This window comes from Penaeus japonicus, unplaced genomic scaffold (assembly GCF_977035675.1).
Source record: "Penaeus japonicus unplaced genomic scaffold, GWHDUDI00000001_assembly GWHDUDI00000027, whole genome shotgun sequence".
Classification (NCBI taxonomy): domain Eukaryota; kingdom Metazoa; phylum Arthropoda; class Malacostraca; order Decapoda; family Penaeidae; genus Penaeus; species Penaeus japonicus.
In genome coordinates, this window is record NW_028234429.1 from 20,089,941 (window position 1) to 20,117,440 (window position 27,500).

The 27,500-nt window shown below is 41.9% G+C and overlaps 1 protein-coding gene across 4 annotated transcripts in view; it reads right to left on the reverse strand.

Annotated features, from left to right (window-relative positions):
• Nucleotides 1-27,500, reverse strand: part of LOC122261442 (uncharacterized) — a 196,083-nt gene that overhangs the window by 9,322 nt on the left and 159,261 nt on the right. Inside the window, exons 2-14 of one of the 4 annotated variants that reach the window (XM_086552724.1) lie at nucleotides 16,466-16,593; nucleotides 12,200-12,229; nucleotides 7,597-7,697; nucleotides 6,825-6,952; nucleotides 6,187-6,395; nucleotides 5,426-5,633; nucleotides 5,031-5,152; nucleotides 2,998-3,054; nucleotides 2,134-2,309; nucleotides 1,622-1,761; nucleotides 1,252-1,365; nucleotides 527-752; nucleotides 139-281 (exon numbers count right to left, since the gene is read on the reverse strand). In XM_086552724.1, the coding sequence (XP_086408850.1) occupies nucleotides 139-281; nucleotides 527-752; nucleotides 1,252-1,365; nucleotides 1,622-1,761; nucleotides 2,134-2,309; nucleotides 2,998-3,054; nucleotides 5,031-5,152; nucleotides 5,426-5,633; nucleotides 6,187-6,395; nucleotides 6,825-6,952; nucleotides 7,597-7,697; nucleotides 12,200-12,229; nucleotides 16,466-16,593 (1,782 nt within the window). The remainder of the gene's footprint in view (nucleotides 1-138; nucleotides 282-526; nucleotides 753-1,251; nucleotides 1,366-1,621; nucleotides 1,762-2,133; nucleotides 2,310-2,997; nucleotides 3,055-5,030; nucleotides 5,153-5,425; nucleotides 5,634-6,186; nucleotides 6,396-6,824; nucleotides 6,953-7,596; nucleotides 7,698-12,199; nucleotides 12,230-16,465; nucleotides 16,594-27,500) is intronic. The other 3 variants (XM_086552725.1, XM_086552726.1, XM_086552727.1) reach the window with 3 other exon arrangements.

A 27,500-nucleotide genomic window follows, 5' to 3' on the forward strand; every position in this document is an offset into this window, starting at 1 on the left:
ATCTCTTGCTGGACAAGAAAAAAAGTGAAAGTTGTTGTCAAAAGAACAATATATATCTAACACGTATTCTTTATCATAAATCATATTCAAACAGTTTTCACTTCAACAAAGGAGATGATGTTCAAAGATGTTACATACCTGACTGCCTCCTGCTGGTTCAAGATTGGGAATTCATCGATGTCTGGCAAGGGCCTGCCTTCAGGGACAGGACTGGGCTGGCCTTGAATGATCTCATAAGACAGCTTAAATCTCAGTGGACGCAGAATATCTCTAGGGCCATCCTGTCAGTGTTAGAACTTTGTGAGATTGGAGTGAATAACCATAAAAAAAGAGATTTAAGTGTAACTGAAAAATATTGACAGATAAAATAAATATATAGAACTCTATTCTCAATTCCTTCATCAAACAATAGGACTTTCCCTTACTCATAATCATTCAGTAACTTTACTTCGTTTTATTCTAAATCATATAAAAAGAAAACAAATGCAAACACAAAGTTCTATGATAAGTCCATCAATTCTCTCACCAGTAAATACACAATTTCACGCGAACACTGGAAAATGCCCATGTCTTCTGGTCGGAGCTTGATGTCCCTCTCCACTGTATAGGGTCGCTCTTGCAGTCCATCTGAGAAGCGGATTCTGGCAATGGGCTGGTCCTTGTATAGTTGTTCCTCAATGGTGTACTTTAAGCGCAGCACGGTCTTTGTGCCAGCGTCGTTGTCCATCTTGAAGCATGCGTCAAAGGAGAAGCTGGAACGATTTCAAAGTGACATTACTTTTATTTTTAATTTTTTATCTTGTATTTTTGGTAGTAATTTTCAACTTTTTTCTTTTTAACCCACACAGGACGGGTGGTACAGCATGTGTACCGCGCATTCAAAAGCCCAGTTGCCGGGCGGCACAGTATTGTGCCAGCCATTCAATTGATTTAGGCCTAATAATTCGAACGCCCCGGCATTTGGACATTCAAGGCTGGAGTTCCCCCGTCGGGGATGGGTTAATATTTGTACATTTCAAGAAGATCACAAAAGTAATACATAAATATTTTCCTTTGTCATCTTTACTGGTTTCCGATCTTCTAAATTCGTGTATCCATTATTTATTTATCTAGTTTTGCCAAAAAAATGTTTGAGAAAATAGAGTAGATTGGCAATTGGACTTCTGATGGATTCGCATTCAACAATCACATCTTTTTGTCATTACCATAAAAAAGTTACAATGATCATTATAATCAAAATATGTTACCTACCAAGTCTCTGGTGAACTGATGTCTTCCATGCAGCCCTTTTTGCTGGGGTCGATGTTCTCAAGCTGGTTGTTCTGGGACTGCACTTTGGTCTGGATGTCAATGATGGGACGAGCCCTGCAAGGACAAAGGCACAGTCAGCATTTTCATTTCCAAAGTTCCTGTAGTGGGTGTACATGCAAGGACACAGGGGCACAGGAACACAAACATACAGAGGGACATACAGACACACACACAGATGTACCCGTGAATTCCCTTGCCTGCAGTCATAAAAAAAATTTTGAAACCAGATTTGTTATACAAAATACATCAATAAAAACAAATGAGAACCAAAACCCTCTCTTTTCCCTTTATGAATATTACTGAATCATACCTGATCAAAAGAACTCTATCGCTGCAGAAGGATGACGTTAGTAAGTCTGGGTAGCCGTTGCGATCAAGATCCATTCCACCGCTCAGAGAGTAACCAAACGCGTTGTAAGGAACTCCAGGCATGTCCTCTGCACGAATAACCTGAAAACAATAACAATAAATAAATGAATAAATATGAAGCCAAAAATAGATACACAAAATAAGAACAATTTCTCTGTACCTCTGGTCATTGTTTAATTAACTGGATTCATATGGATAAACTCCAAGGACACTTAGATAGATATATCTGGTTAATAAATCTGCTATTAAATGTTTTTATTCCCTTTATAGAAATCTTGTAACAAACTTGATACAGATTCACAAAGCAAAAGATCAATTCAAGGTTGCAATTTGAAGAGGAGGAGGAGGAAGAGGGCAGGAGGGAAGAGGAGGAAGAGGGAGGGAAGGGAGAGAGGGAAGAGGAGGGGAAGCAAGAAGAAAAAAGGAAAAATAAATTCTTATAAAGATCATTACCTGAGCTGCCTTAACACGTCCATCTTCCTTCATGAGACCATCCTTTGTGCCCAGGTAAACGTAGATTGCGCCACGTCCTTCATAAGGAGCACCGATGGCTACGTCCGTGTATCCATCATGGTTGAGGTCACCCAAGGAGGTCATGGAGAATCCAAAGCGACTCTCGCCTGCCTCACCTACATCAATAAAAATTTTGTTTAAGTATCATTAAATGTGAACAAATATTGTGGATTTATGTAACAAACTGTTTTAAGATGCATTTTAAAAAATGAAATGTGTGACATTCCTGCTGAGTTTTATTAAAAAATGCCAGTATATTAGACAAGCTGCAGATTTTTTTAAAAAGTTGGAAAAATAAATATATATATATAAAATTCTATATGTTGCATCTTTACCCTGTAACTCAGTTTGTCAAAACTTGGTTGCCAGAATGTCACAATTTTATGGCAATTTCAGGTCTTTAAGTAAACTGAATAAAAGACTAAAGAATCATAAATAGACAATGATGTACAGCCTCATGCACAAAAAATGCTCTATAACACTGATTAACTTCTATCTTAATCATCATTACAATTACTATGAAAACAAAATAAAAGATAGAAATATACATAAATCAGCAACACTATGCTAAATACTGTACTTAGAGGCTATTACTATAAAGAGAGTAAAGTCAAAGGGAACAATGAGAGAAAAACATGAAAAATTAAAACGAATCAGAAAATGTACTTGTGTTAGTCCACTAAAAAATAAAGATCTCTCCGCAATAAAACATACATTGGCGGGAGAGTTTTCACTTTTTTTTAACACCACTTGGTGACAGACTAACGGAACAACTAGACTTATGTCTGTATTATCATGCTTCACCTTGAGCACTTGGTGGGTGTGTCTGGAAAACCTGCGGGTCGTGTGCAAGACCTACACCTTGGATAGGAGAGTGAGTATATATGTCTGTATGTAGTCATGAAATATACAAATATAAAAACCTTACAAAAAAATTTGTATTCTAAATCTGACTTCATTGAGAGAGAGAGAGAAAAAAATAGATATATACAATGCTTTGCAAAAAATCATATATACACCTCCATTCACTATAGTTCTATGTGCAAAAACCCATAAAATACATAAAATATACACCTTCATCCAATACAGGCTTGATATACACTGTATACATAAAACAAAACTCAGTCATTCCAGCTTAACTTATAAAGAACATTTGTTACAATGCACTACACTTTACAGAAGCATGTCTACCTAGAATAACAAGAAATGAATATTTTTTTTAGCAATTATATAAACATTCCAAAAAAAAAAAAAAAAAAAAAAAAAAAAAAAAAAAAAAAAAAAAAAATTGCACTGATAAATTCAATAACTCTTCCATCTATGAATTTGTTCAGTATACCAATTCTGAGTATAATAGCATCAGAGTCTGCCTGTGTATATCAGTTATCTATATTAAAGTCCTTATTACAAGACATTGCACAATGTACATTACCTATTCTCATGCAATAACAGTCTGTAATTATAAATGTAATAGATAGTGAAATATACACATATACATTGTGCTTCTACTAATGCACATTAGTACTGATTGAATATTGTATGTAATTATTTATGTAATATCCGTTCTCTACTGATGCATATTGCAATGTACAAGACAATTATATACATTAAAGTAAAATTATATATAATTTCTATAACAGGTGTCAATAATATTCAGTCTCTAATTTGCTGTTTACAACTAACTACTTATTTGCATATATGGCAAAAAATAATAAATTAAAAATCTTTCAAATCATGAAATCCTAATCATATCTATATGCTTTACTGTTGAAAAAAAAAAATGAAGCCGATGCAAATTCATATTTTTATGTTGGATCTTAAATCTATTTTTTCTGTTAAGGAAAAGTTATCTTTGATTCAGGAAGAATCCTATATATATCATTTATATGAACATCTGCTGATGAAACCTAATATATAAAACTAAATAGATATCAATATGTATTCTGTGTGAGCAGCAGAAAATGGGTGAGAGAAAGGAAGAGGTAGAGGTAGAGGTAGAGGTAGAGGTAGAGGTAGAGGAAGAGGTAGAGGAGGAGGAGGAAAAGGAGGAGGAGGAAAAGGAGGAGGAGAAAGAGGAGGAAGAGGAAGGAGGGAGAGGGAGAGGGAGAGGGAGAGGGAGAGGGAGAGGGAGAGGGAGAGGGAGGGTGGGAGGGAGGGAAAGAGGAAGGGGGAGAGAGGAAGAGAGGAAGAGAGGAAGAGAGGAAGAGAGGAAGAGAGGAAGAGAGGAAGAGAGGAAGAGAGGAAGAGAGAGAGAGAGAGAGAGAGAGAGAGAGAGAGAGAGAGAGAGAGAGAGAGAGAGAGAGAGAGAGAGAGAGAGAGAGAGAGAGAGAGAGAGAGAGAGAGAGAGAGAGAGAGAGAGAGAGAGAGGATAAAAGGAGAGAATGAAAAGAGGGGGAAAAGATGTGGGGGAGAGAAAGAGAGGAAGCGAGAGATATAAAGAATTTTAATGAAATTTCTTTTCCATTTATATAATGGTAAAAACACAAGCATGATTTCAATCCAATTTACACCTAGGAGAAAAAACACGCCACACTCCAAAATCATATCTATATCTATGTATCTAATGCCAAGTACCTGCATTTAATGGACCAACAATTTAATTCAATTAACCAATGCCATCGTTCGCCATTGAAGGCAAGGAATTCATACCATTCCTATAGTCATAAACAAAGTCTAGAATTTGCTGCACAAACTACTTCCAAGCATAAATTCCCACAACCATAAACATTTCAAAAGGTAAAAAGATCATTCTCGTATTTTTCAACATTAACACACATTTTTCAACCTACTGTGTTTATCAATCATTACAACAAAAAGAATAACTGAATTGGACAAACCTTCAATCTTTGTATATGGATGATTTTCCACAAATCCTCCGTCATTGTTCATGTAGACATAAACAGCACCGCTTGAAGTACTTGTGTAGTAGAAGGGAGCACCAACGATAAGATCATCACGTCTGTGGCGAAAAATCAGTCCATTCAGAAGAAATTGATACATTCAATTATATATGTTGCCTACTTATTCATGTTTGGGATAGGCTTGTTAACAATAAACTTTGTGCAGGATAAATATGTGCCACGTAACTGAATTACCTGTTTTTGAATTCAAGATGGTAGGTGTAAATATTTAAACAGTTTCCTACTAACTGATGTCATGTATATGGCTGCATTTTTAGTTTTCATGCAAAAGGAAAACAATTATAAAAAGCTAAAGATGTTCACCAACTTACCCGTCATTATTGATATCAATGCCAAGCACTTCAAACCCAAAGCTTGAGGCAAACATCTCTCCATCGAGGATTAGGTCGACTCGCAACAAGCTTTCACCAATTTTTTCGCGAGTGAAGAACACCACCTGACCCGTCTCCTTAGCTCTTGGTGCTCCGCCCACATACGACATGTAATTCCCAAAGAAACGACCTGCTGTCACTGAGTAGCCTGCAAAAAGGAAGACCGAATGAATAATAGGAACACTGTGAAAGAAGAAGTGAATCAGAAGAAGAAATTGCAGTGACTTACGGTAATACTCATGTTCAAGTGACAGAACACTTTCACCCCAAAAGGACATGCATACTAAATTCAGTCATGCTCAGGTTTAGACATGCCCAAATTATACCAATATTCCATAGGATGCCAGAAAACTAAAGTAATGTTTTCTTGTCATAATATATATTTTGATGTGTTGAATCTAAAAATGCAATTTTCCATAGAGATTGAATCAAAATGGAGATTGTTTAGTGAATTTTGTGACAGATCCCAAGACAGTGCATCCTTTAAGAGTTACAAGATATGGAGCTGAAGAAACAGTGAAGTCATTAAGAACAAAAATCTAAGTCTGAATCTTGTAATATAGTGATATTAACAAAACGTGAAAAGCATCAGCCACCTTACATATAGACTTGAAAACAAAATTCACAACAGGGAGAGAGAGTTGAAAAAGAGAGACAGAAACAGAAATTTACAGCACAAAATCCAAAAAACTTTCACCCACCTAAATAACTGTACTTGTCCACGGGTGAATCCTTTTCCGTCACGGGACCGAAATACTGCGTCTTATCCTTGAACAGGAAGTTGTCCGAGATGTTGGATGTGTGTACAGTTCCTCTCCAGGTGTAGGGTCCGGGCACGCCGAGAACAGCCTCGTCATTTAGCAAAAGACCGCTTGTTCCTGCTTGGCAGAAGCCGTACTGTTGATGACCCCTGCAAAGTGCGAAACAGAATGAGGAATTTGTGTCAGCAAGATCATATGAATAAGAAGGAGTATCATATTATCATCAATTCAATAGAAAAATATGATTATCACTACATAGGATTATCAGATTTGGTGTGAGGCGTCAGCTTTTGATAGCCCAAGGAAAATCACGGTGACATATCTTATTTCTCTTAAATCAACTGTCCAAGTAGTTTTGATGAATTATCAAATAGAGAAACAAAAAACAATTACAAGTCATTATAAAGTAATATCAAATCAATACGGCATAAACAATTATTGCGAACACTAACCAAATTACCCAAATAATATTAAATGTATAGAAAATATTTAAAGGAAAATACACTCCCATAATACTAACGACCATCAAGAACACCATCACCAATAATGACGATGAAAGAACTATCATTTCTCCTTACTCATTGACGGGTTTTCCCCTGCAAGGCTCCAAGTAGTCAGAGACATCGAGCGTCTGCGTGAGGATGTAGCACAGGCCGAAACCCCATTGGAATCCTGGGCCCTTGTGCATGTAACGATGAGCACACACCTGTTAGGACAAGAGAAAGCATTTGTATGTGTGACCAGAGTACAAGGCCACAAACGTAGATTATGGTATAAAGAACACTGGATAACTTTGCTATGCAAGAGATGTGACTGACATACCTTAATAAAATGTTCATTAGAATTACCTTAAACTCTGAAGAAGATCAAAAGCATCAATTACATCTCTTGTGAAGTCTACATGTTTCTATGATTTGGATTTAGTTTATTGTGACTTATAATGAGAGAGAGAAAAGAAATGAGAAAGGTATGATTGTGATCAATCTTATAAAATCCAATATGACCAAATCAAAGTTGATTATGCTGTTATTATACTGATAGATATATGCCCTTGTCCATGACACACGAGTCTACACCTTTCAGGAAGGAAAACTTTTATGTAAGGCTTGAATCCAGTCTAAAATTCACAAAATTAAAATTAACATCTAACAAACTGAGGGAAAAAGGTATTATTTTAGCAATGGATTTGGAATTAAATCTACATCAAATATAAAAATATATAAGCATATATATATCTATATCTATATATTTGACATTTGAATTCAATCTGTATCAAATTTAAGCAAAGAACAAAAGAAGGAGATAAGGAGGAGGAGAAGACACATGGAGGAACTGCGAAGCTAGACTCACCAGGACCTTCCCTCCAGCACCCTGGCTCTTGAGAGTCACCCCGAGCCACTGGTCGTCCTTGATCTCGTTCTCCGCCGGCATAGACAAAACCATGTCTACATCTGCAAGAGGTTTTCAAGAATTAGCGAGGGGAGTGGTGGTCGACCATCAGAGAGAACAACCCTGCCTGACTTAAGTGGAAAAAGGGGGGGAAAAAATAAGGTAATGTGAAAAAAAACCTACCTTTTCAACTTGATTTAGGTCTACAATTGGGAAAAGCTTATTACAACACGCATTACTGGCCCTCTGAAAGGTATTTACAAATGCACAAGGAAAAGCTCAATAGTGGACGTATCATGACTCAAAAATGCTCGGGCAGACGAGGGCTTAACTGTACTGTACAACTTAATATATAAAAATGCAATCTTAAAGGCAAAACAAAGCAAAATTAATTTATCCAAAATGCAACTTGAATAATTTACAGAAAACCAAAAAAAACAAACAAAAAGAATTAAGATTAAAGCTACGACATACTCTACATGATACTCTTGCATAATAAAAGAAAGTAGAAGCTAAGCAACAAAGCAAAACTGCATGATATCCAAAACAAATCTTAAAGATAAAAAAAAAAAAAAAAAGTGGTGGAAAGGAAAATCACAATTCCAACCCAACCACAAAACGGCAGGCCAAGAACCACAACAAGGTGGCAGCCATCACCAGGGTTCAGAACCAAGCAATTTTTTTTCCTTTCTTCATCTCACTGGTGCGCAGCCACATACACATATAAAGATATTTATATATTCTTTCTTTAAATAAATAAAAAAACATGCTTCTTCAAGACCACGAACTGGAACTTGCTCGATTATATTTCAAATTGATCTTTAATTGTTGCATCACTTAACATTTCAAAACCTGCAAGTTTCAATCTTGGTCTGAAGTGTAAGAAAAAAAAAAAAAAAAAAGATACCAGGAAACCATGATCAACCCTTAACAAACAAAGCGATAACAACCAAACAAACAAATATATAAAAATGCAGCTTAATGTAACTCTTTGCTTCTGTTGTTTGTCATTCTGCAATTGCATACTTAATAAAAGATAAGCATATATATGATTAAAGTCTTAGAGGCTTTAAAAACATTTAAAGTTCTGAAGAATAGCAAAAAAAACAAAAAAAACAAAAAACAACAGAAGCAACCATAATGAATACATAGAAAAGGGCGCTGGTTTCCACATCAACATGCTTCGGTACATATCAAAATGCAAGTGAAAAAAAAAATCTTAAACCTAACATCACAACTGAAAGAAATGTAAAACAAAAAGGAAAATTCAGCTCTCGGCAACCTAACCCGGAAAAGGCAATGCACGATAATAACAAAAAAAAAAAGAAAGAAAGAAAAAAATAATGAACTGAAAACATAAGATGAGACGAAAAACAAACAAACATAAAATGCGCATAAAATTTTGGAGGAAACAAAAGAGGTCCTGTGAAAGAGGGACAGACATGGAAGGTCCAGTGTTGAGTATCATGAGGTGTTAGGAGGAAGACAAAAAGGAGGAGGAGGAGGAGGAGGGGGAGGAGGAATAATGACAAGAAAATGAGAAAGAGGAACAGGAAGAGGAGGAGGAGGAGGAGGAGGAATAATGACAAGAAAATGAGAAAGAGGAACAGGAAGAGGAGGAGGAATAATGACAAGAAAATGAGAAAGAGGAAGAGGAAGAGGAGTAAGAGGAGCATGAGGCTAGAAAAGAAGAAAAAAGGGAAATTGAGGAGGAAGAAAAAGTATAAAAAAATGAATAAAATAAGCTAAAACAGGGGGGGGGGGAGAAGGCTGGGAAGGATGAGGAGGAGGAGGAGGAAGAGAGGGAAAAAAAGGATAGTGGTGGCAGAAATCGAGAGAAAGTTGATATAAAATGTTTTAGGGAGAAAAAAAAAACACCTTGAAAAAGGGGAATAAGTGAAAAAAAAACAATATATCACTCAAGAGCAAAATAAAAAAACCAAAAATCATGAAGAACAGACAAGAGTTGAGAGAAAGCAAAAATAAAACCAAAGACGAAGAAGAGAAAACATACAAAGACCCACAAGAGGAGAGAGGTTCGAGGAACGGAGTATTACCAGAAGTCAAAGGATATTACGCAACTATGGAATGAGGATACAGGGGAGGCAAATGAATGGTGGACTGTGAGAGAGGGAGAGACAGAGAGGGAGACAGAGAGAGAGAGGCATGGAGGCACATGCTAGCTTCAGCCACAAAATGTAAACAAAATAAAATAAGGCATTCATCACACTCAAAACACAACCACACTTCATCATCGTGCATAATTAGGCATTCACAGTGAAGCATAATTGAAGCACAATGCAGCTTAAGCAGGAGAGAATTATTTATTAGATCTTGTTTATAAAGAAGGGGGTTTCTGAAATGTTTATACCAGTTATTTAAATTCGGTTTGGGTGAATTATGGGGTATAAGAGTGTGGGTGTTATGTTGAACGAGCAAGTGAAAAATGGCCAGGGATTTTTCTATTTTGGGGGGGTTCATCTCTTGATTGCAAATTAAATCCATCACTATCAATGTATTAATGTATTCTTGCTTTCTTGATAAGAAAGACAAAATGCCAATTATTGTGAGATGTGAATCACATATCAACATACAACTTAATCTCACTGAACTTAAACTTTAACTTGACATAAATCCCATGCCAAAAGACAAACAAAAATGCAAATCTCTAGATAGAAAAAAAGTTCTAATGACACTGTGATTGGAACAGATGCAGTGCATTCTTTAATAATGTTCCATCAGTTTTTTGCTGTCTGACAAACTTGCATTACAAAAACTGAACTTTGATCATAAATGGGAGACTGCCAGGTTGGAGGATAAGGATGTGGTGGTGGAAGAGGAGGGGGAGGAAAGGGAGGAAGAGGAGGAGGAAAGGGAGGAGGGGGAGGGGGAGGAAAGGGAGGAGGAGGAGGAAAAGGGGGTAGGGGGAGGAGGCAGAGGAAAAGGGGGTAGGGGTAGGGGGAGGAGGCGGAGGAGGCGGAGGAAAAGGGGGTAGGGGGAGGAGGAGGAGAAGGAAAAGGGGGGGGGGAGGGAAGAGGAGGAAAAGGGGGGGAGAAGGAGAAGGAAAAGGGGGGAGAGCAGGAGGAGAAGGAAAAGGGGGGAGAGGAGGAAGAGGAGGAAGAGGAGGAGGAGGAGGAAGAGGAGGAGGCAAGGAAGGCAGGCTAGACATAGTGCATGTGACAGCCCAAGAAAGGTGTGCCTGGTGCCTGCCAACTTGACATGCTCCTTGTGTCAGTATGGCCCACATACGCAAACACATCCCAGGCACCTTTTGGCTTCACACTTTACACACGTCCTGGTCAACCTCCTGCCATGACATTTTGCAATCCACTAAGGAATTTTGAGGTTTCATAGAGAAGACATACTGCATGCATGCCATGGCTGGTCGGGTACTTGCCATGAGATAAGGATAGGGAGAGGGGAATAGGGAGAGGGGAAATATGGAGGTGGGGAGGCAGGGATGCATTCTTGCAATGACAATCATGGTTAGTTGCTGTAACTGGAATGTAATTAATAAACAAGCAAATCATTCACATGTGTAAAATTAGTAACGGTTAATCGGGCGATCCTGGGATGACGAGATGACTTGACCAGGTGTGCAGGCAAGGCACAGGTGGCGGATGGGGAGAATGTATCGGGTGATGCTGGGCAATGTGGTTCTGAGTGTTAGTGTGGGTGTGTGATATGAGTGTGAGTGTGTGAGTATGTGTGCGTGAGTGTGAGTATGTGTGTGTGTGTGAGTGTGTGTTTGAGTGTGTGTGTGTGACTCTGAGTATGGACTTGAACTTGCGAGTCAGCATTAGCACATGTACGTTTATGTATGTATGTATGTACAAGGTATTTACATTATCCATAAACTGAGTGACTTGGGAGAACCGAAGGGAAAGACACGGCGGTGGCAGCGCCACAACCCTCCCCCACTCACTGCAACGCCGCCGCCCCCCCAGAACTGTAAGGGCGTCACAGTGACCTAGGCCGTGCTCGAAAGGAGGGTTGCAATAGGGCAATTCACTGGACCATCATAACCAAGGGCGTGCATAAAGGAGGAGGAGGATAGGAGGAGGATAGGAGGAGAGGAGGAGGAGGAGGGAAGGGGGGAAGGGGAGAGGGACGGGGAGAAGGATGGGGAGGTAAAGGAAGGGGAGGGGGGAGGAGGGAGGGAGGGAGGGAGCGGTAGAGGATGGTTGGGGAGGGAGGGGATAGGGGATAGGAGAGGAGAGGAGGGGAGGGGGATCAGGGTAGGGTCGGTCCAGAAGATGCTCCGAGTGCAAGAGTGAACGAGTGCCATCAACGAGTGCCATCAACGAGTGCCACCAGAGGCGTTCTTGTGAGGTGTCCAGGCATGACCCAGAGGTGCCGGTGGAGGTGAGGTTGCATGCTGAGCGGTGCCTGAGGGCGGGTGTTGCAGCCCCGAGGCGGGACGCGGGTGCACTGGCGGTGGTGTGTGTGTGGAAGTGATGATACAGAGTGATGATGATGATAATGGTGGTGGTGATGATGATGATCGTGGTGGTGGTGGTGGGGGTGGGAGGTGGTGAGGGGGGAGGTGGGGGTTAAAACTTACAGTCAAAGTTGTAGAGCCCTGTTTCCGGATCTGTAAGAAGTAAGCAACATACATAACGTAAGACAAACATATCTCTGAAGATGGAGGAAAAAAAAAACAATTAAAGAGTGTGAACTGGAAAAAAATCCAGTTGTTTATCGTTCGCCGCGCATCTGTGTGTGAACTGCCTTTGGGCGCTCAGGCTCGATTCGGCCCCAGGGATAGAGCATGCTAGCAACGAACACACACACGTACGTACGGCCACGCTAACACGCAAGCCGATACATACACACATATATACACAGACATATGCAAATACGGTGTGATGCAGATGTGAGATAGCACACATTTGTGGTCATTCTTTCTTTCATTCATTCATTCATTCAATCAATTAATCTCTCTCACACACACAAATACACTTATATATACTCACATGTGGGCGTCGTATGCAAAGAGAAAAACACCCACAAACCCACAAACATACCTCGGTATAATTCGGCTTCCTTTAAACACACACGTTTGCGACAAATCGTCGACTTCACCACACCGACTCCATGCCAAAAAAGCTCACCCGTAATCACGCATTCTATCTGCAAATCACATTTTCAACAAGGTCGCTTCCTATCGATAAAATGAATGTTCAGTGACACTGTCAAATCGTGTACTTCAACCTTCGATACAGTCTGGAATACTTAACACTAAATCGTGAAAGCTAAAGAAGAAATATTAATATCGGAAAGGTATCCCAACCCCATTACGTGAAAAGACAGATAAAGAGAAGAACAAGGAAACAACCAGAAACAAATACATCTCAAACACAGACACAAACCACTACAAAAAGCACACACACACAAACATACAGACAACAATTTGAAAGGCCGTTAGTCGAGAGAGAGAGAGAAAAAATATATATTAATGAAAAAAAAAAGTTTATACTCGCGACACCCAGCGAGCGAGGCGCTGCAGAGGCGAGTTGACACACAGACGTCACGGCGCCTCTGAACCCAACAACTGAATTTTCTACTTCACACACAAGGAAGAGACTAGCAATTGAAGAAAAATAAATGTATGTAAGAACTTAGTTAGACTGTTTATTGGTTTGAAAAAAATAAATATTAAAATAAGTGTCGGATGGTTAACTTTTTGACACTTTTTTTTTTAACTGGGTTGTACTGTACATTTAATTTTTTTTTTTGTTAACATAAAAATGAGAAATAAATATTTGTCTACAGAGAGGAGAAGAAGTGAAGTGATTTGTACATATTGATACTACTCAGAAAGGACAGTAAGGGAAGGTCTTGGTCTTAAAAGGCTCTGCAATGTTGATTCAAACATTTTAAATCTGATCGAAATGCAACATTTGCCAAACTGTTTAATCTCTCTGAAAGAATCTTAATCTTTTGCAGAGAATGTGTGGTCCGGGTTTTTCTCTGAAGTCAAACTCATCAAGTCCGTAAAAGAGATGTTAAGCGAGGTCAAAGGGAGTCCTGCAGGAGCCGGAGTTAAGGTCAAGACCCCGCTGGGGCGACGAGCGGCCGCCGCCGGAGCCAGGCCGCCACCGCCGCCGCCGCCGTCGAGACAGAGTCGAGTGCAGAGAGCGTCAGAGTGCGTTGGTGGTGCAAGAGTCACGAGCAAAGACTGTACAGCATAGACAGTCGTATACAGTCTTTGGTCCCGAGTGAGTGCGTGAGTGAGTGCGGGCGGGCCGGGAAGTACAGAGGCGGCCCGGCCGGGTGGTCATGTCGGGCCGCCGTCGGGCCTCCTGCAGCAGCGGCAGACAGACGTCCTTGCCACGCGCGGCAGACACGGTTTGTGGAGTTGTTTTTGTTTTTTGTACAGCAGCATGCAAGTCACGGTACACTGACGGATATCCCGGGTGCTGTCATGGCGTCCCTCACTGTCTGGAGGTCTCGGGTGGAACATGTGAAAAAAAGCTTTCTTCTGCATCTCATAAATATCTCTTCCGAGGGGCTTTTTTCTTTTTTTCTCTCTCAGTGACGTTGTCTTACGCTTAGTGCAACCGAGGAGAGAGAGAGGCAGCAGCACCCGGTGTTTTCTTAATTAAACAGCGACACTGCAAGCACATCTAAGAGTGCCTGGACGTCCGGATCAACTAAGGGCGCGGCGGACATCCTCGAAACACCATTGAAAGCAGAACATACACGTCGCACATGTACACTGGGCGTACATGGGCGTCTCCACCCACACTTAGGGGGCCGGGGGGAGAAGAGGGGGGGGTGACTCTTGATCATGACTACTGAAATCCGAGAGCGAGCGGGGGATGCCGGCAACACATAGGCACATACACACATAGACCTACATTTATCCTGCATACCAAACCGTTGACATAATCACCAACTCAGTGGCACATCCTACCGACCGATCTTCCTTGATCACCTACATACTTACAAGTCTTGTGATAAGGGCAATATAGTATACTAACAAGCCTCTCGCCTGTAATACACTTCTTTCACTACAGCTGTACTCCCCAAGGCACCTCTACAGGAAGACCCATCGCTGCAAGGAAGGCTGAAGGGAAGCGCGGATTTCGCACGCCCATTCATCACCACTACGTACCGTACTCACTACGTACCGTACTCACTACTCATGCCTACGTACAGTCGTACACTACACGGTAACGTCCATGGGGAAATTTATGTATATATACACGCCAAGGCTCGTACCGCTGCACATAGGCTGCTAATAGGTCACTCGTCTGGTCATTATTACTTTGAACTTTATAGTGTAACGCTTCGGATTATATCCTTCGATATAATCAGTAATATACGGTTCTAGTCTGTGTTGGTATTACTCTGTCGTAGCAGCCTGCGTGTTTGTGGGTACAGAACCTTTGCCACTTAGCTTTACGAAACACCGATAGTACTACACAAACCTGAAACGAAGATGATCTACAACATGGCAATACTTTCTTTGAGGGAATTTTTTTTTTCCATCTAATATATTTGGGAATCAATATCACTACAATATCCATATATAATACTGTACAAAATCTATTTCTCCCTACGTAACAGCTACAGATGCATTGACATTAAATAAAATGGGTATTGATTAATCATTCAACGGAAAATGATCCATATGAGAATTAGAATAACAATAAAATAATGATAACAATAACAAACAAGTCTACACGTTCAGAACACGTTAGAGAATGTCGCTCATCAAAGCACGTTATTCCTTCCTATATAAACCTACGCATCATTATACAGCTATCACAAAATCTATGAGGTTACTGGACAATATACATTCCCGAATGATTATGCCCTACGTAAATGCGATGAACACTGACGGGGAATTAGTTTATTTTTATTTTTTATTATTATTATTTTTTTTTTTTGAGCGCGTGCTGTGAAGCCTCTGCTGGTTACTATCTAGCTTGGCGGTACAATTCGTTGTGACATCTCCTGTCGCGTTGCTGTGTTCCTAAGAGGTGTGGGCATTTAAGGCTCGTGTTTTCACTCAAAAGATTGAGGAATTAATACCAATTTATAGTTTTCTCTCTACCTTTAAAGTAGAGTAATAGCTGTCTAATTATACAAAGACAGTTTCTATATCATGTACAGTTAAATGGAGGATTTTTTATGTCTCGCCCTTATTGCTGTTAAATAAGGCGTTGTAAAGCTTTTTTTTAAATATGACGACAAAATGCATCATATATTGATTTCAATTTTAATAAAAGTATAAGTTATGTGCGTCTACGAGTGCGTTTGTGCGCGTCAGTGCGTCTACGTGTGAGCAGTGTGTCTGTATGACCTCTCTTCCGAGATCTACAATAATTAACCTACAAATATGTCTTGTGTATAACAACAATAATAATAATATCAATAACCTACACTTCTCTAAACCCGTACACATTATCTCGTACCCGCCAGTCTATGCAAATTACTTGGGAGGAAAAAGTCCTCTCGCCTCGTCAGCAGTTACCGTCTAACTCCGTTGAACCGTTGAACCGTTGCAAGATCAAAGAGAGAAAAAACGTATGAAAAAAAGCCAAGTCTCATCTCAAGAATTCCGTTCCGTAACACTGTCTACATCTCAAGTTGTGAGTTGTGGGGGGGGGGGGGTCAATATCCACTGCAAGTAGGTCTATCCTGTTTTTTTTTTTCAGAATAAAAATAAATATCCTTTTCATCATTTATATAAAGAGAGGAGGGGGAGGGGATAGATGGGGGGTGGTGAAATAATCCGTCTTCAAGCTGTCCAGGGGTGGGGGGATGTAAGGGCGGAGGGGAGGGGAAGGGAAGGGGGGGGGGTTGAATAAGTACTCACTCTTGAAGCCGTCGGTCTGAACCTGCTCGCAGTCCGTGGTGTACGTGGTGAGGGGGCACTTCCAGAGGGCGCCTGACCTGTTCGTCCCTGGTTGCAGGTTGTGGTCCTTCGGGGCTCCTACGAGTATCCTGTTGAGGGGAAAAATGGGGGGAAAACCGAAGTGAAACGACTGTGTGTGGCGTTAAAATCTTGAATGTTAATTAAGGTCATTCATGGCGACCGATCGTGGCAGAATGAAAAAAAAAAAATGAAATAAGTCAGTTCAAAGTTATTAAATACATGACTTGTAAAGATAAATTCCAAAATTCTTGAAATATTCAAAACATACACGCAAACACATCAACACCAAAATATAGCCATCAGCAAATCCATAAAAAAGACAGCTAAAAATTAGATAAATAAATAAATAAAATGTACAAAACTTTAAAACAATCGAGAAATTTTCGGTGAAAAAAAACAATAGTCAGCAAATCCACTAAGCGACTAATAAGAAAAGGGAATGAAAAAGGAGGAAAAAAAAAGAGATGACGTGGAAGGAGGAGGAAGAGGAGGAGGAGAAGAAAGAGGGAAAAGAAGAAAAAGGAGGAGGAGGTGGAGAAAAAGAAATGAGGAAAAACGAAGACGAATGAGGAGGGAACAACGTGGAAATATGGAAAAATAAATAAAGAACGAAACAACATGTCGATGAAGTGGAACATAAAATAAACAAAAGAAAACTATCCGGTGGCCCCCTTCATCCCCTCCTCCCCTCCCCCCACTAGTGATTGTTCCGCCCGCGTAGCCTGATTGTGGGCGTCAATTAATAATAAGTTTCAGATCCGTGGGCGGTTTAAGTATGAGTGGCGGCTCCGACCACGCCCTCGATTCCAAGTGGGCGTGTTCATTCGATGCTCCGGGAACTCATGTGATTACATCTATTGTAAGGGCGGGAGAGGGGGGGGGGTGAATAAGCTAATAATAATCATATGCTTTGTTTTTTGGCGAGGAAATAATCACTGTATATTCAAATCAGCTTTCAAGAAATATGCACAACTTGGGTTAAGTTCTAAAATGCATTTCTGATTCACAAACAAATACACAAAGGAACAAAACAGAACAAAACATATCAACCAGTCACGGACGGAACAACTTCCAACGTATAAAATGGATTGAGTCTCCCCCCCCCAGCCCCCTCCCTTTTCACACTCCCCCCACCCCCCTCTCACCCCATGACAACGACCAAGGGGGGAGGGGGAAGGAAGGATGGAAGGAGGGAGGGAGGGAGGGGTGGCTCTGACGTCACACCCCGGCGGGCGGGAACCGTGGCAACGACCTCGATCGCCGTGGGTGGGTGTGACGACCTCGCATGGGGGAAAGTCGGGCTGGGGGAGGGGGGGAGGGTTGAAGGTGGAGAGGGAGATGGGGATGGGGATGGGGGGGATTGAGGGTGGAGAGGGAGAGGGGGATGGGGATGGGGATGGGATGGGGGTGGAGAGGGAGATGGAGATGGGGAGGAGGAGGGGGATGGGATGGGGCTGGGGGGGGGGGAAGTACTGACCCCAAAAGGAGGAAGAATGACCCCGTACACGGAATGAGTGACCTAACACGAGGATAGGAAAAGATCGAGGAATGGTTGGTTCGAGGGAGAAAATCCTCCTGTTTTCGAGGCTTCGGTGCTTCGGATGCTGAAGGGAAAGCGCTCGGAGATTCACTGCTTTAGAGACACCGTAAAATAAACTATATCCCAGGCTTCGCTAACGAATAAACTAGAACTCACTGCCTCGGATGTTCACTAAAAGATTTCTGTGTTTCTTTGTTGTTTTTTTCCATCCCGTTACTTGCGAGAGTTCGCTCTTTATCGTAAATTTTCGCGCCCCCCCCCCCCCCCCCATCTCTCTCTCTTTTCTTTTCTCTTTCTCTTTCTCTCTCTCTCTCACACACACACATGTATACATATGTATGTATATGTATGTATGTATGTATGTGTGTGTATATATATATATATATATATATAAATATATATATATATATATATATATCCCCATCTTTATTAATTTCTCTCCTCTCTGTCTTTCTATTTGTCTGTCTGTCTCCCTACCCCTCCCTCCTCCCCCCTCTCTCTAAAGGCGTAAGGATTTCGTGGCGACGGGGAAAGGATAACAAAGAAACTTTTAATATAAACTTTTCCCCCCTTTGTTTCCCCTCGAAATTTATGTCGGTTTTTTTCCACTGCAGCGACGCCCTTTTTTCCCCTAAATAATTGGAAGAGGAATAAATACTAGTAGATACCTAATGTAAGAAGTATAATAATATTGATGCTTTCAACATAATGAAAAAATTAGTATTAATAATAATGATAACTCATTTGATAAAACTGCAGTGATGGAGATAATAATAATAATAATAATAATAATAATAAAAATAAACATCACCAATACCATATCATTATTATCATTATCACCATCATCACTACCACGATAATAATAAAAATCATCCTCATACAATCATTACCATCATTACTATAATCACTATCACCATCATCATCATCATAACAACAAAAACACCACAATAACAACAGCAAAGAACAAAACCAACAAACAAAACCCCGCGTGGACTCTCCCAAACACGAGCTCGAAGGATGTCAGCCAAGACGTCAGCCAAGATGTCAGTCAAGACGTCAGCGAGACATCGAACATCATTCCTCGGATTGCGATCTTATCGGCGCCGCGCATGAATAAGTGATCGCCGACTTGACCGACCGACCGACACGAAAGAGCGATTGACCGACAGTTGTCATCTTTATATGAATAATAATAATAATGAAAAAAGGGGAGGGAGGGAGGGGGAAGGAGAGTGAATGAGGGGACGGAGAGGGGGAGGGAGAGGGAGGGAGAGAGGGGGGAGGGGGGGGGGGAGGGAGAGGGAGAGGGAGGGAGAGAGGGGGATGGAGGAAGAGGGAGAGGGAGGGAGGGGAGGGAAGGAGGAGGAGGGAGAGGGAGGGAGAGGGAGAGGGAGAGGGAGAGGGGGAGAGGGAGAGAGAGAGAGAGAGAGAGAGAGAGAGAGAGAGAGAGAGAGAGAGAGAGAGAGAGAGAGAGAGAGAGAGAGATAGAGAGAGAGGGAATCACTGTTAGGTTTTATTGATGTGAAATTAACTGGATGCAGTTCAGTTTCCTTTGTCCAAGATGTGTATAATAAAGCTGATTACACAGTGCAATGTGCTATGATTTCCTAATTAAGGAGTGTTTGAGAGCATAACTGCAATGTAGGGTTAACCTCGAACTGGATGGGTAGGTGAATTATCCTAAATCATGACGTGTTCAAAGACAATCCAAGCCAATAGTACGAATAAGACAATACGCCGATAAATAACAATATCTAAACAAAAAAACAAAAACAAAAAAGACTCCTATAAAGCAGACACAATGGAGTGATATCTAAAGCGGCACCGAAAGGTAAACACTTGAACAACAAAAAGCAGAGTGGAGCTATAAAGGCCAGCGTCATCATATGCAATTAAGAACCAAGTCGAGGATCTGTTGAACTCAAGTGCTATTAATTCCGTCTCCTAGAAATGCGCTATGAATTTATATATATGTATATCTTCTCCTTCCTCCTTCTCCTCCTTCTTTCTCTTCCATCTTTAGCTTCTCTGTCTCTCTGTCTCTGTCTCTCTGTCTCTGTCTCTCTGTCTCTCTCTCTCTCTCTCTCTCCCTCCCTCCCTCTCCCTCTCTCTCTCTCTCTCTCTCTCTCTCTCTCTCTCTCTCTCTCTCTCTCTCTCTCTCTCTCTCTCTCTCTCTCTCTCTCTCTCTCTCTCTCTCTCTCCCTCCCCCTCTCCCTCTCTCCCCTTACCACGCAATACCGCCCAGCGCGCTCGCTCGGGACTTCAAGAGAAACGAATCCATTAACTCACGCGTTCAATTTCGGGTTCCCAACCCCGAATCGCACAATCATATAACGCGAACATACAAACAAACTCACACATTATAAAAGAAGAATAAAAGCAAAACGACACACAGGAGAGCAAAGGAATTTCCTCGACTGGTGTGCTTGCCCTCCTTCCCTCCTTCCCTCCAGCAACACCAACGCGCAGGCACAGCATAATTCAGGAGTCTGTTGCGTTTAATAAAATCGTCGGAATATGCCAGCTGTGTAGGTCTGGCGAGACTCACGCGGAGATGGCGGAGGAGGAAGGGAGGGAAGAAGAGGGTGGGGGGAGAGGGGGAAGAGGGGGGAGGGGAAGGGAGGAGAGGAAGGAGGGAAGAAGGGGATGGGGGAGGAGGAAGGGAGGAGAGTAAGAAAGGTAGAGTGAGGGGGAGAAGAAGAAGAGAAGGGTAAAGGAGAGGAGGGAAGAAGAGGATGGGGGAAGAGGAAGAAGAAGAGATAGGTGGGGGAGAGGATGGACAAAGGAGAGTGAAGAAGAGGAATAATAGCGAAAGGTGGGGGGGGGACAAGTGCAACGAACCCGGAGGGATCTTGCAAACGAGAAAAGGCGAGAGGCGGTAGAGGAAGAGGGGAAACAAGATGATGAGATGAGACGAGAAAAATGAATCAAGGATACACGGAGCAAATAAGATGACTAAATCTTTTATAAAAATAAATAACCAAACGTGATACAAGAAATAAAGAACAGAGCCCAGCGCACGGAAGAACAAGTGAACTTAGGCCTACAAAAAAAAGTTAAAACACAAAGCACAAAACACATTGTAAAACATATCAACAAAACCTAAAACAGTAGACAAGAGAACAAAACTCAAAGCCCATAAAAAAAACCCTGCAAGACAATCCACTTACGAGAAAAAAAAGGAAACCCCAAAACCAGTACCAATACGAATGTACAACGTAACGTAAGCCAAAGGCATAAAAACCGGCATCGATACAGAGGCAAGAACCAGTACGAGTCGAGATGCTGGAACAAGTTCAAGGGAAAGGCTCCTATGAATAAAAACAACAACAACAACAACAGCTTTTTCTGCATAAGGAAGAGCTCAGGCACAAAACAGAATGATAAAGAGGCAATTTGATAAAAGGGGAAGAGGATGCGAACGTCAAGAAGAAAGATGAGATGTACGCATGCATATACATATTCAGAGACACGCACACACACACACGGACACAAATGCAAGAAGATAAAGATATACACATAGTCATTTAAACGCATAGCAAGCACACACACAGACGCAAATACGCACACACATAAAAAAAACAAGCAAACACATCAAAACACACAAACACACACACACACAACGTCAAAGTAATCTGGCGTATCAAAAAAGCGTCATTTAAAATTCAGTTGCTGGAATCCCAATAGAAAAAAAAGTCTAATGGCACTGTCCGTTCTCTAAGACCGCGGTATGTCTCTCTCTCTCTCTCTCTCTCTCTCTCTCTCTCTCTCTCTCTCTCTCTCTCTCTCTCTCTCTCTCTCTCTCTCTCTCTCTCTCTCTCTCTCTCTCTCTCTCTCTCTCTCTCTCTCTCTCTCTCTCTCTCGGCTAACATAGAGGAAGACGAAGAAGATTAGGATGCGTAGTATGATGGAGGAGATGGTGGTGATGATGGTGAAGAAGAAGAGGAAGAGGAAGAAGATGATGGTGAAAATTAAAATGATGTTAACGAAGATGATGATGGGTATGATGGGGATGGTGGTGAAGAAGAAGAGGAAGGAGAGGAAGAAGATGATGATGATGGTGAAGATGATTAAAATGATGTTGACGAAGATGATGATGGGGATGGTGGTGATGATAGTGGTGAAGAAGAAGAGGAAGAAGAGGAGGAAGAAGAGGAAGAGGAAGATGATGATGGGTATGATGGGGATGGTGGTGATGATGCCTAACGAAGATGACTAATGATAGTGACGACGATAATAATAAAATCGCCCCCACCCAAAAAAAAAAAAAAAAAAAAAAATCACGCTATCCCACTTAGACACTCCCCCTTCCCTCCCCAACCCAAGAAAAAAAAAACTATACCCCGAAAACAAAAACGCATCGAGACCTTCCTCAGCGCCCTGTTCCGTCGCCCGGAAATGGACGACGTGCGGCGACTTCGCAAGCGGAGTAAATGGTGCCGTAGAATTACTTGCAGGGGCTATGCTTGCGACTTCTTGCTGCTGGCTCTTCCATCATTAAGTCGTCTGGTAATGTTTTCATAATCATGATTTTAATTGTTGGTATTATTAAGAGCGTCGTTGTCGTAAATTAATTTAACTACTATCCTTACTATTGCTGCTATCAATGTTCTCATTATGGGTGTTCTTTTGTTATCGTTATCACATTTGTTCTTGTGTAGTATCTGTGTTCTGTTTATTCATAACATAATTGGTTTTCTTTTAAGGTAACTTCGGAGAATTTTATTTCAGTCGCAAAAATTAATAATAAAAGAAAACTAAACCTCTTAAAAAATATAACCGAAATAAATACAAAAAAAAAGAAGAAAATATTACGCCTCCAAAGAAAATGGGACTTAGAAGACCATAAAAAAAACATGACACAATATGCAATCACAACCAAAACGCCAGGTCATCGCGCTCAGTTGAAGCACAATACATACTCATCGAGAGCTCAAGTGTAAAAGGTGAAGGCGTTCCACAGGTCAAAAAAGGTCACTCAACGCGAAAATGCAAAAATGCAAACTTCAATAAAGCGAGGGTCACATACATACATACATACATACATACGTACATACATACAGACGCAAGTTTTTCCTTTCATTTAGTGGCAGTGTTATTAATACATACATACATACATACATACATACATACATACATACACACATGCACAAAACATCCATTCACTCACACACACACACAAACCACCGTGGCATTGAAGCGGGAAAAACCGTCACGCCGAATACCAAAGCCCGTGGATAATGGACAATAGTGATATAAAAAAAATATATATACATCGCATTAATAAATCTACGGACAAGGACCATTATCCCAGCGTATTTAAATTAAACGAGTTTCACGGAGCCCCTCTCACTCACTCTCCCTCTCTCTCCCTCCTCTTCCCTCGCCCCTTTCGGAGGATAACGACCCTTCCAGCCCTTTCAGTATAAGGTCGGAAATTCCCTCCCATTCCAGATCGGGTCTCGGGAGAAAATTCAGACCTGCCAGACGAGCTCACGACCCGAGAATCTTATTGGTCGTTAGCAAGTTGTTTGGCTGCAATTCCTGTCGGGTGATTGTGTCTCACTCAAACCGTGACCGGCGCGCGCCCTCTTCTACACTAACACCTCTCTTTTGTTTTTTTTAACACTAACACCTCGTCCTGCCTCACGAGCATGGGGGAGGGGGAGGGGGAGGGGGAGGGGGAGGGGGAAGGGGAGGGAAGGAAGGAAGGAGATATGGGCGTAATAATTCTACTGGAAAATTATCAATGTTTTTTTTCTTTCTTTCTTTTTGAGTGTCATTATATTTGTATTAACCCTATCACCATTTTCTCTTCCTTGAAACGTAACCGCCTTTTTTTTTCCAACCGATGTGATAGGATGCATGCTTTAGAATTTATCCATAATAACTTTTTCATTATCTCCGATCCTCTTTCTTTTATTTCAATGTAATATCAACTTTATCAGCAGGGAATGATAAAATAACGACACACTCGAGAAAAAATAGTATACCCTCCTTATTCCTCGAAATGCGATCCCCATTTTCTTTCTTAGAAAACGGTAAAATAAACAAACGATCAACAGTAAATAATCTGTATCACTTATTTGTTCTGTTCACTGAGCTCTAGCGGTCATGATCCTTGTTGTCTTTGCACAAAAAAACAAAAACAAACAAACAAATCGACCATCGGAATGCAAAAGACACACAAGCATAGATTACGACACTACACAGATCTATGAGAGAGAGAGAGAGAGAGAGAGAGAGAGAGAGAGAGAGAGAGAGAGAGAGAGAGAGAGAGAGAGAGAGAGAGAGAGAGAGAGAGAGAGAGAGAGAGAGAGAGAGAGAGAGAGAGAGAGAGAGAGAGAGAGAGAGAGATCGAGAGAGAGAGAGAAGGGAGAGAGAAGAGAAGAAAGAGAGAGAGGGAAAAGGAGAGAGAGAGGAGGGGGAGAGAGAGAGAGAGAGAGAGAGAGAGAGAGAGAGAGAGAGAGAGAGAGAGAGAGGAGAGGAGATATAAAAAGAAAAAGGAGAGAGAGAGAGAGAGAGAGAGAGAGAGAGAGAGAGAGAGAGAGAGAGAGAGAGAGAGAGAGAGAGAGAGAGAGAGAGAGAGAATCTGAGAGAGAGAGAGAATCTGAGAGAGAGGACGAAGCCGAAGCCAAGCCCGGAGAGATTCCACCTCGGGCTTAAGAGGATACAAAGGATTCCCGTTGTGTTACGCGAAGCAGCCGCGGAGGATCGACTGCAGATAATTTATATCGATCGAGTGTCGACGTCGAAGCGCCGGGGAATTCGACGTCGAGTGGCAAAGGCGCGTTTTATTGGACGCGAGATTCGAGGTTAGGGTCAGCAGACAACGAGACGGGGATTCGCCGCGGTTTTACACTTTATTGGTGAGATTTATAGTAGTGACGTGTTAGGTGTATGACTCGCGGGTTTAATTCGGAAATGGGACTTTAATTATGGGATTGCGTGATCACTTTTAGAAGAAAAAGATATCGGAATATATATATATATATATATATATATATATATATATATATATATATATAACTATTACGTCCAGTTACCACGTTCTGATGGTGTAAGGTGCTGCAAGAGTCACTTTCCTTTCAGTCTTCATTCTAATTCTTTCTCTCCATCCCCACTCCCTTCCATCCATTTTCTCTCCCTTTCCCTCTCCTTCTCCTTCTCCTTCTCCTTCTCCCTCTCCCTCCCCTCCCCTCCCCTCCTCGCCTCACCCTCCTAAAGCCGCCAAACCCGCGCCGGAATTTCCTCGCCGGCGGAGAGGCAGCGCCATGCGAGAGGTGGCCCGCCAGTCGCCCGTCGGATCCCAAATAGCTTTCACGACGACCTGACAAATCGTGTCCATTATTCACCAGAGGGAATAAATACGGATGCCGTGAGGGAGGCAGGCGTTGAAAAACTCATCAACGGAGGCCTCAGGGATAATTAAAAATCATAAATCACCCGGATTATGAGAGGGAGGAGGAGGCCGATGGCAGTCATTGTGGGACACGTGTCCGCTATGCGGCACGCCTCGCTGACACTCCATTTTGATTAGTAGTTAATTAGCAACGTAATTATCTTGGTCGATCTGTCAACTTTCTGTGACTACACACACACACACGCGCGCGCGCGCGCGCGTATGTGTTCATAAGTCTATATCTATAGATGCAATACCAATTTTCATTTGTTGAAAAAAAATATATATCCAAAATATAATTAGTGGTGCTCATGACACTGATGATGAATGTGATGACAATGACGATCAAGGCGCGGAAAAGTCAGTCAGCATTACGTTAAATGACGCAAAAAACGCCACCGATAATTCAGAAAATTATTTTGCACAGTTATAAAAGGGCTGACCACTTAAACGAAGACAGAGAGCAAATGGAAAGGGGTGAGGATGTGATGCAAGGATGTTGTAGGGAAGCATAGGCAGGGAATGAGATATAAAGGAGGCGAGGATAACGGATGGAAAAAGCTTATGTGAGAGTGAGGGAGAGAAGGATGATAGTAAGGAAGACAGGGAGGGAGGGAGGGAGGGAGGGAGGGAAGGGAGAGAGAGTTCAGGAAAGGAGGGGAGGGAAAGAGTGAGTTCAGAAAAGGGAGTGAAGGGAGGGTAGAAAGGCAGAATTCAGGAGAGAAGCAGGGAGAATGTTCAGACAAGGGAAAAACAGAGGAAGGAGAGGGAGAGGGTGGGGGAGGGGGGAGGGGGGAGGGGGGGAGGGAGGGAGGGAGAGAGAGAAGGGGGGAGGGAGGGAGGGAGGGAGAGAGAGAGAGAGAGTTCAGGAGAGGAGGTCTCCAGGAGCAAAAAAAAAAAGGAGGGACAGAATTCAGCAGAGGGCGTGGGGAGGAGGAGGAAGGAAGGTCCGTCCCATCAGCACCAAACAGCGCGCCTAACAAGGCCCTGCACAGCTCGCCTGCCGCGCCTCTCCCTGCCTGTCGCGTCCGCCATTTTTCAAGCCGAACATATTCGAGACGTCCGATAACATCGAGATGCAACACGGCGATATGGGGGTTGCAATTACAACGTTGCTCGCATGTCGTCATTGGTCACAGGTGATAGCTGTTTTCTTATATGGTGTCATAGACGTAAATAATTGAATTATTTCGTTGTTTGGTTCTTTCTAAATGAACTTCCAGGATGTAAACTAATCACACTGGTGCTATTTTATTTCTTTCGATATAATTTTCGCCGTTTCTTGAATAAAGATTTAATGCTGGAGTGATTTCGTTATTATTTTGAAGAGAAAAAAAATGAAGAATATCAAGAACAAGAAACTTATTAACAATCGTAAGAAGACAGTAGGCAGAATAGAAAACAGTAAGGGAAGCATAACAATGAAAACAAATAAATCTAACTACAATAAAGATAAAACCATCATCAGCAGTCCTGCTAATGTCTTGCTTGCCCTCCCACCCTTCCCTTACCCCTACCCTTACTCTTGTCCCCCCCACCATTGCCCCCTTAACCCCTCTCCAACACCTTCCCCCATCCCCCCTTAACCCCTCCCCTCCCCAACACCTTCCCCCACCCCCTCGCTTCTCCCTTTGCAATGCCGCTCCTGCAACATCCGCCTGCCTCCGCCAAGGCTAATGGACCGCTATATATTGGCCGTGTGTTGGCCGCGTCAAACCGTATCTCATCATTACCGTTTCCTGTCTTCTGCGACGTTTCCTTCTCTTTCTTTTTTTCTCGATCCGATAATAGCAATGGGCAACGCGACGTTCCGATGGCGCGAACCTTCCAGAATACAGATGTGTTCGACTTCGTGTCGACACTTCGCAAACCATCATCATCTTCGAGTCTGCCTCGTGGTATAAATCTTCTATTCATTCTTGGAAGGTTCTAGAACGCGAATTTCCGAAGGCGTTTCGAAGATTCCAGAATTCTAAGTGTCCCATACTCCTTCGACTCCTCTACGCTGCCAATTCTTGATTCCTTTGCCTCCT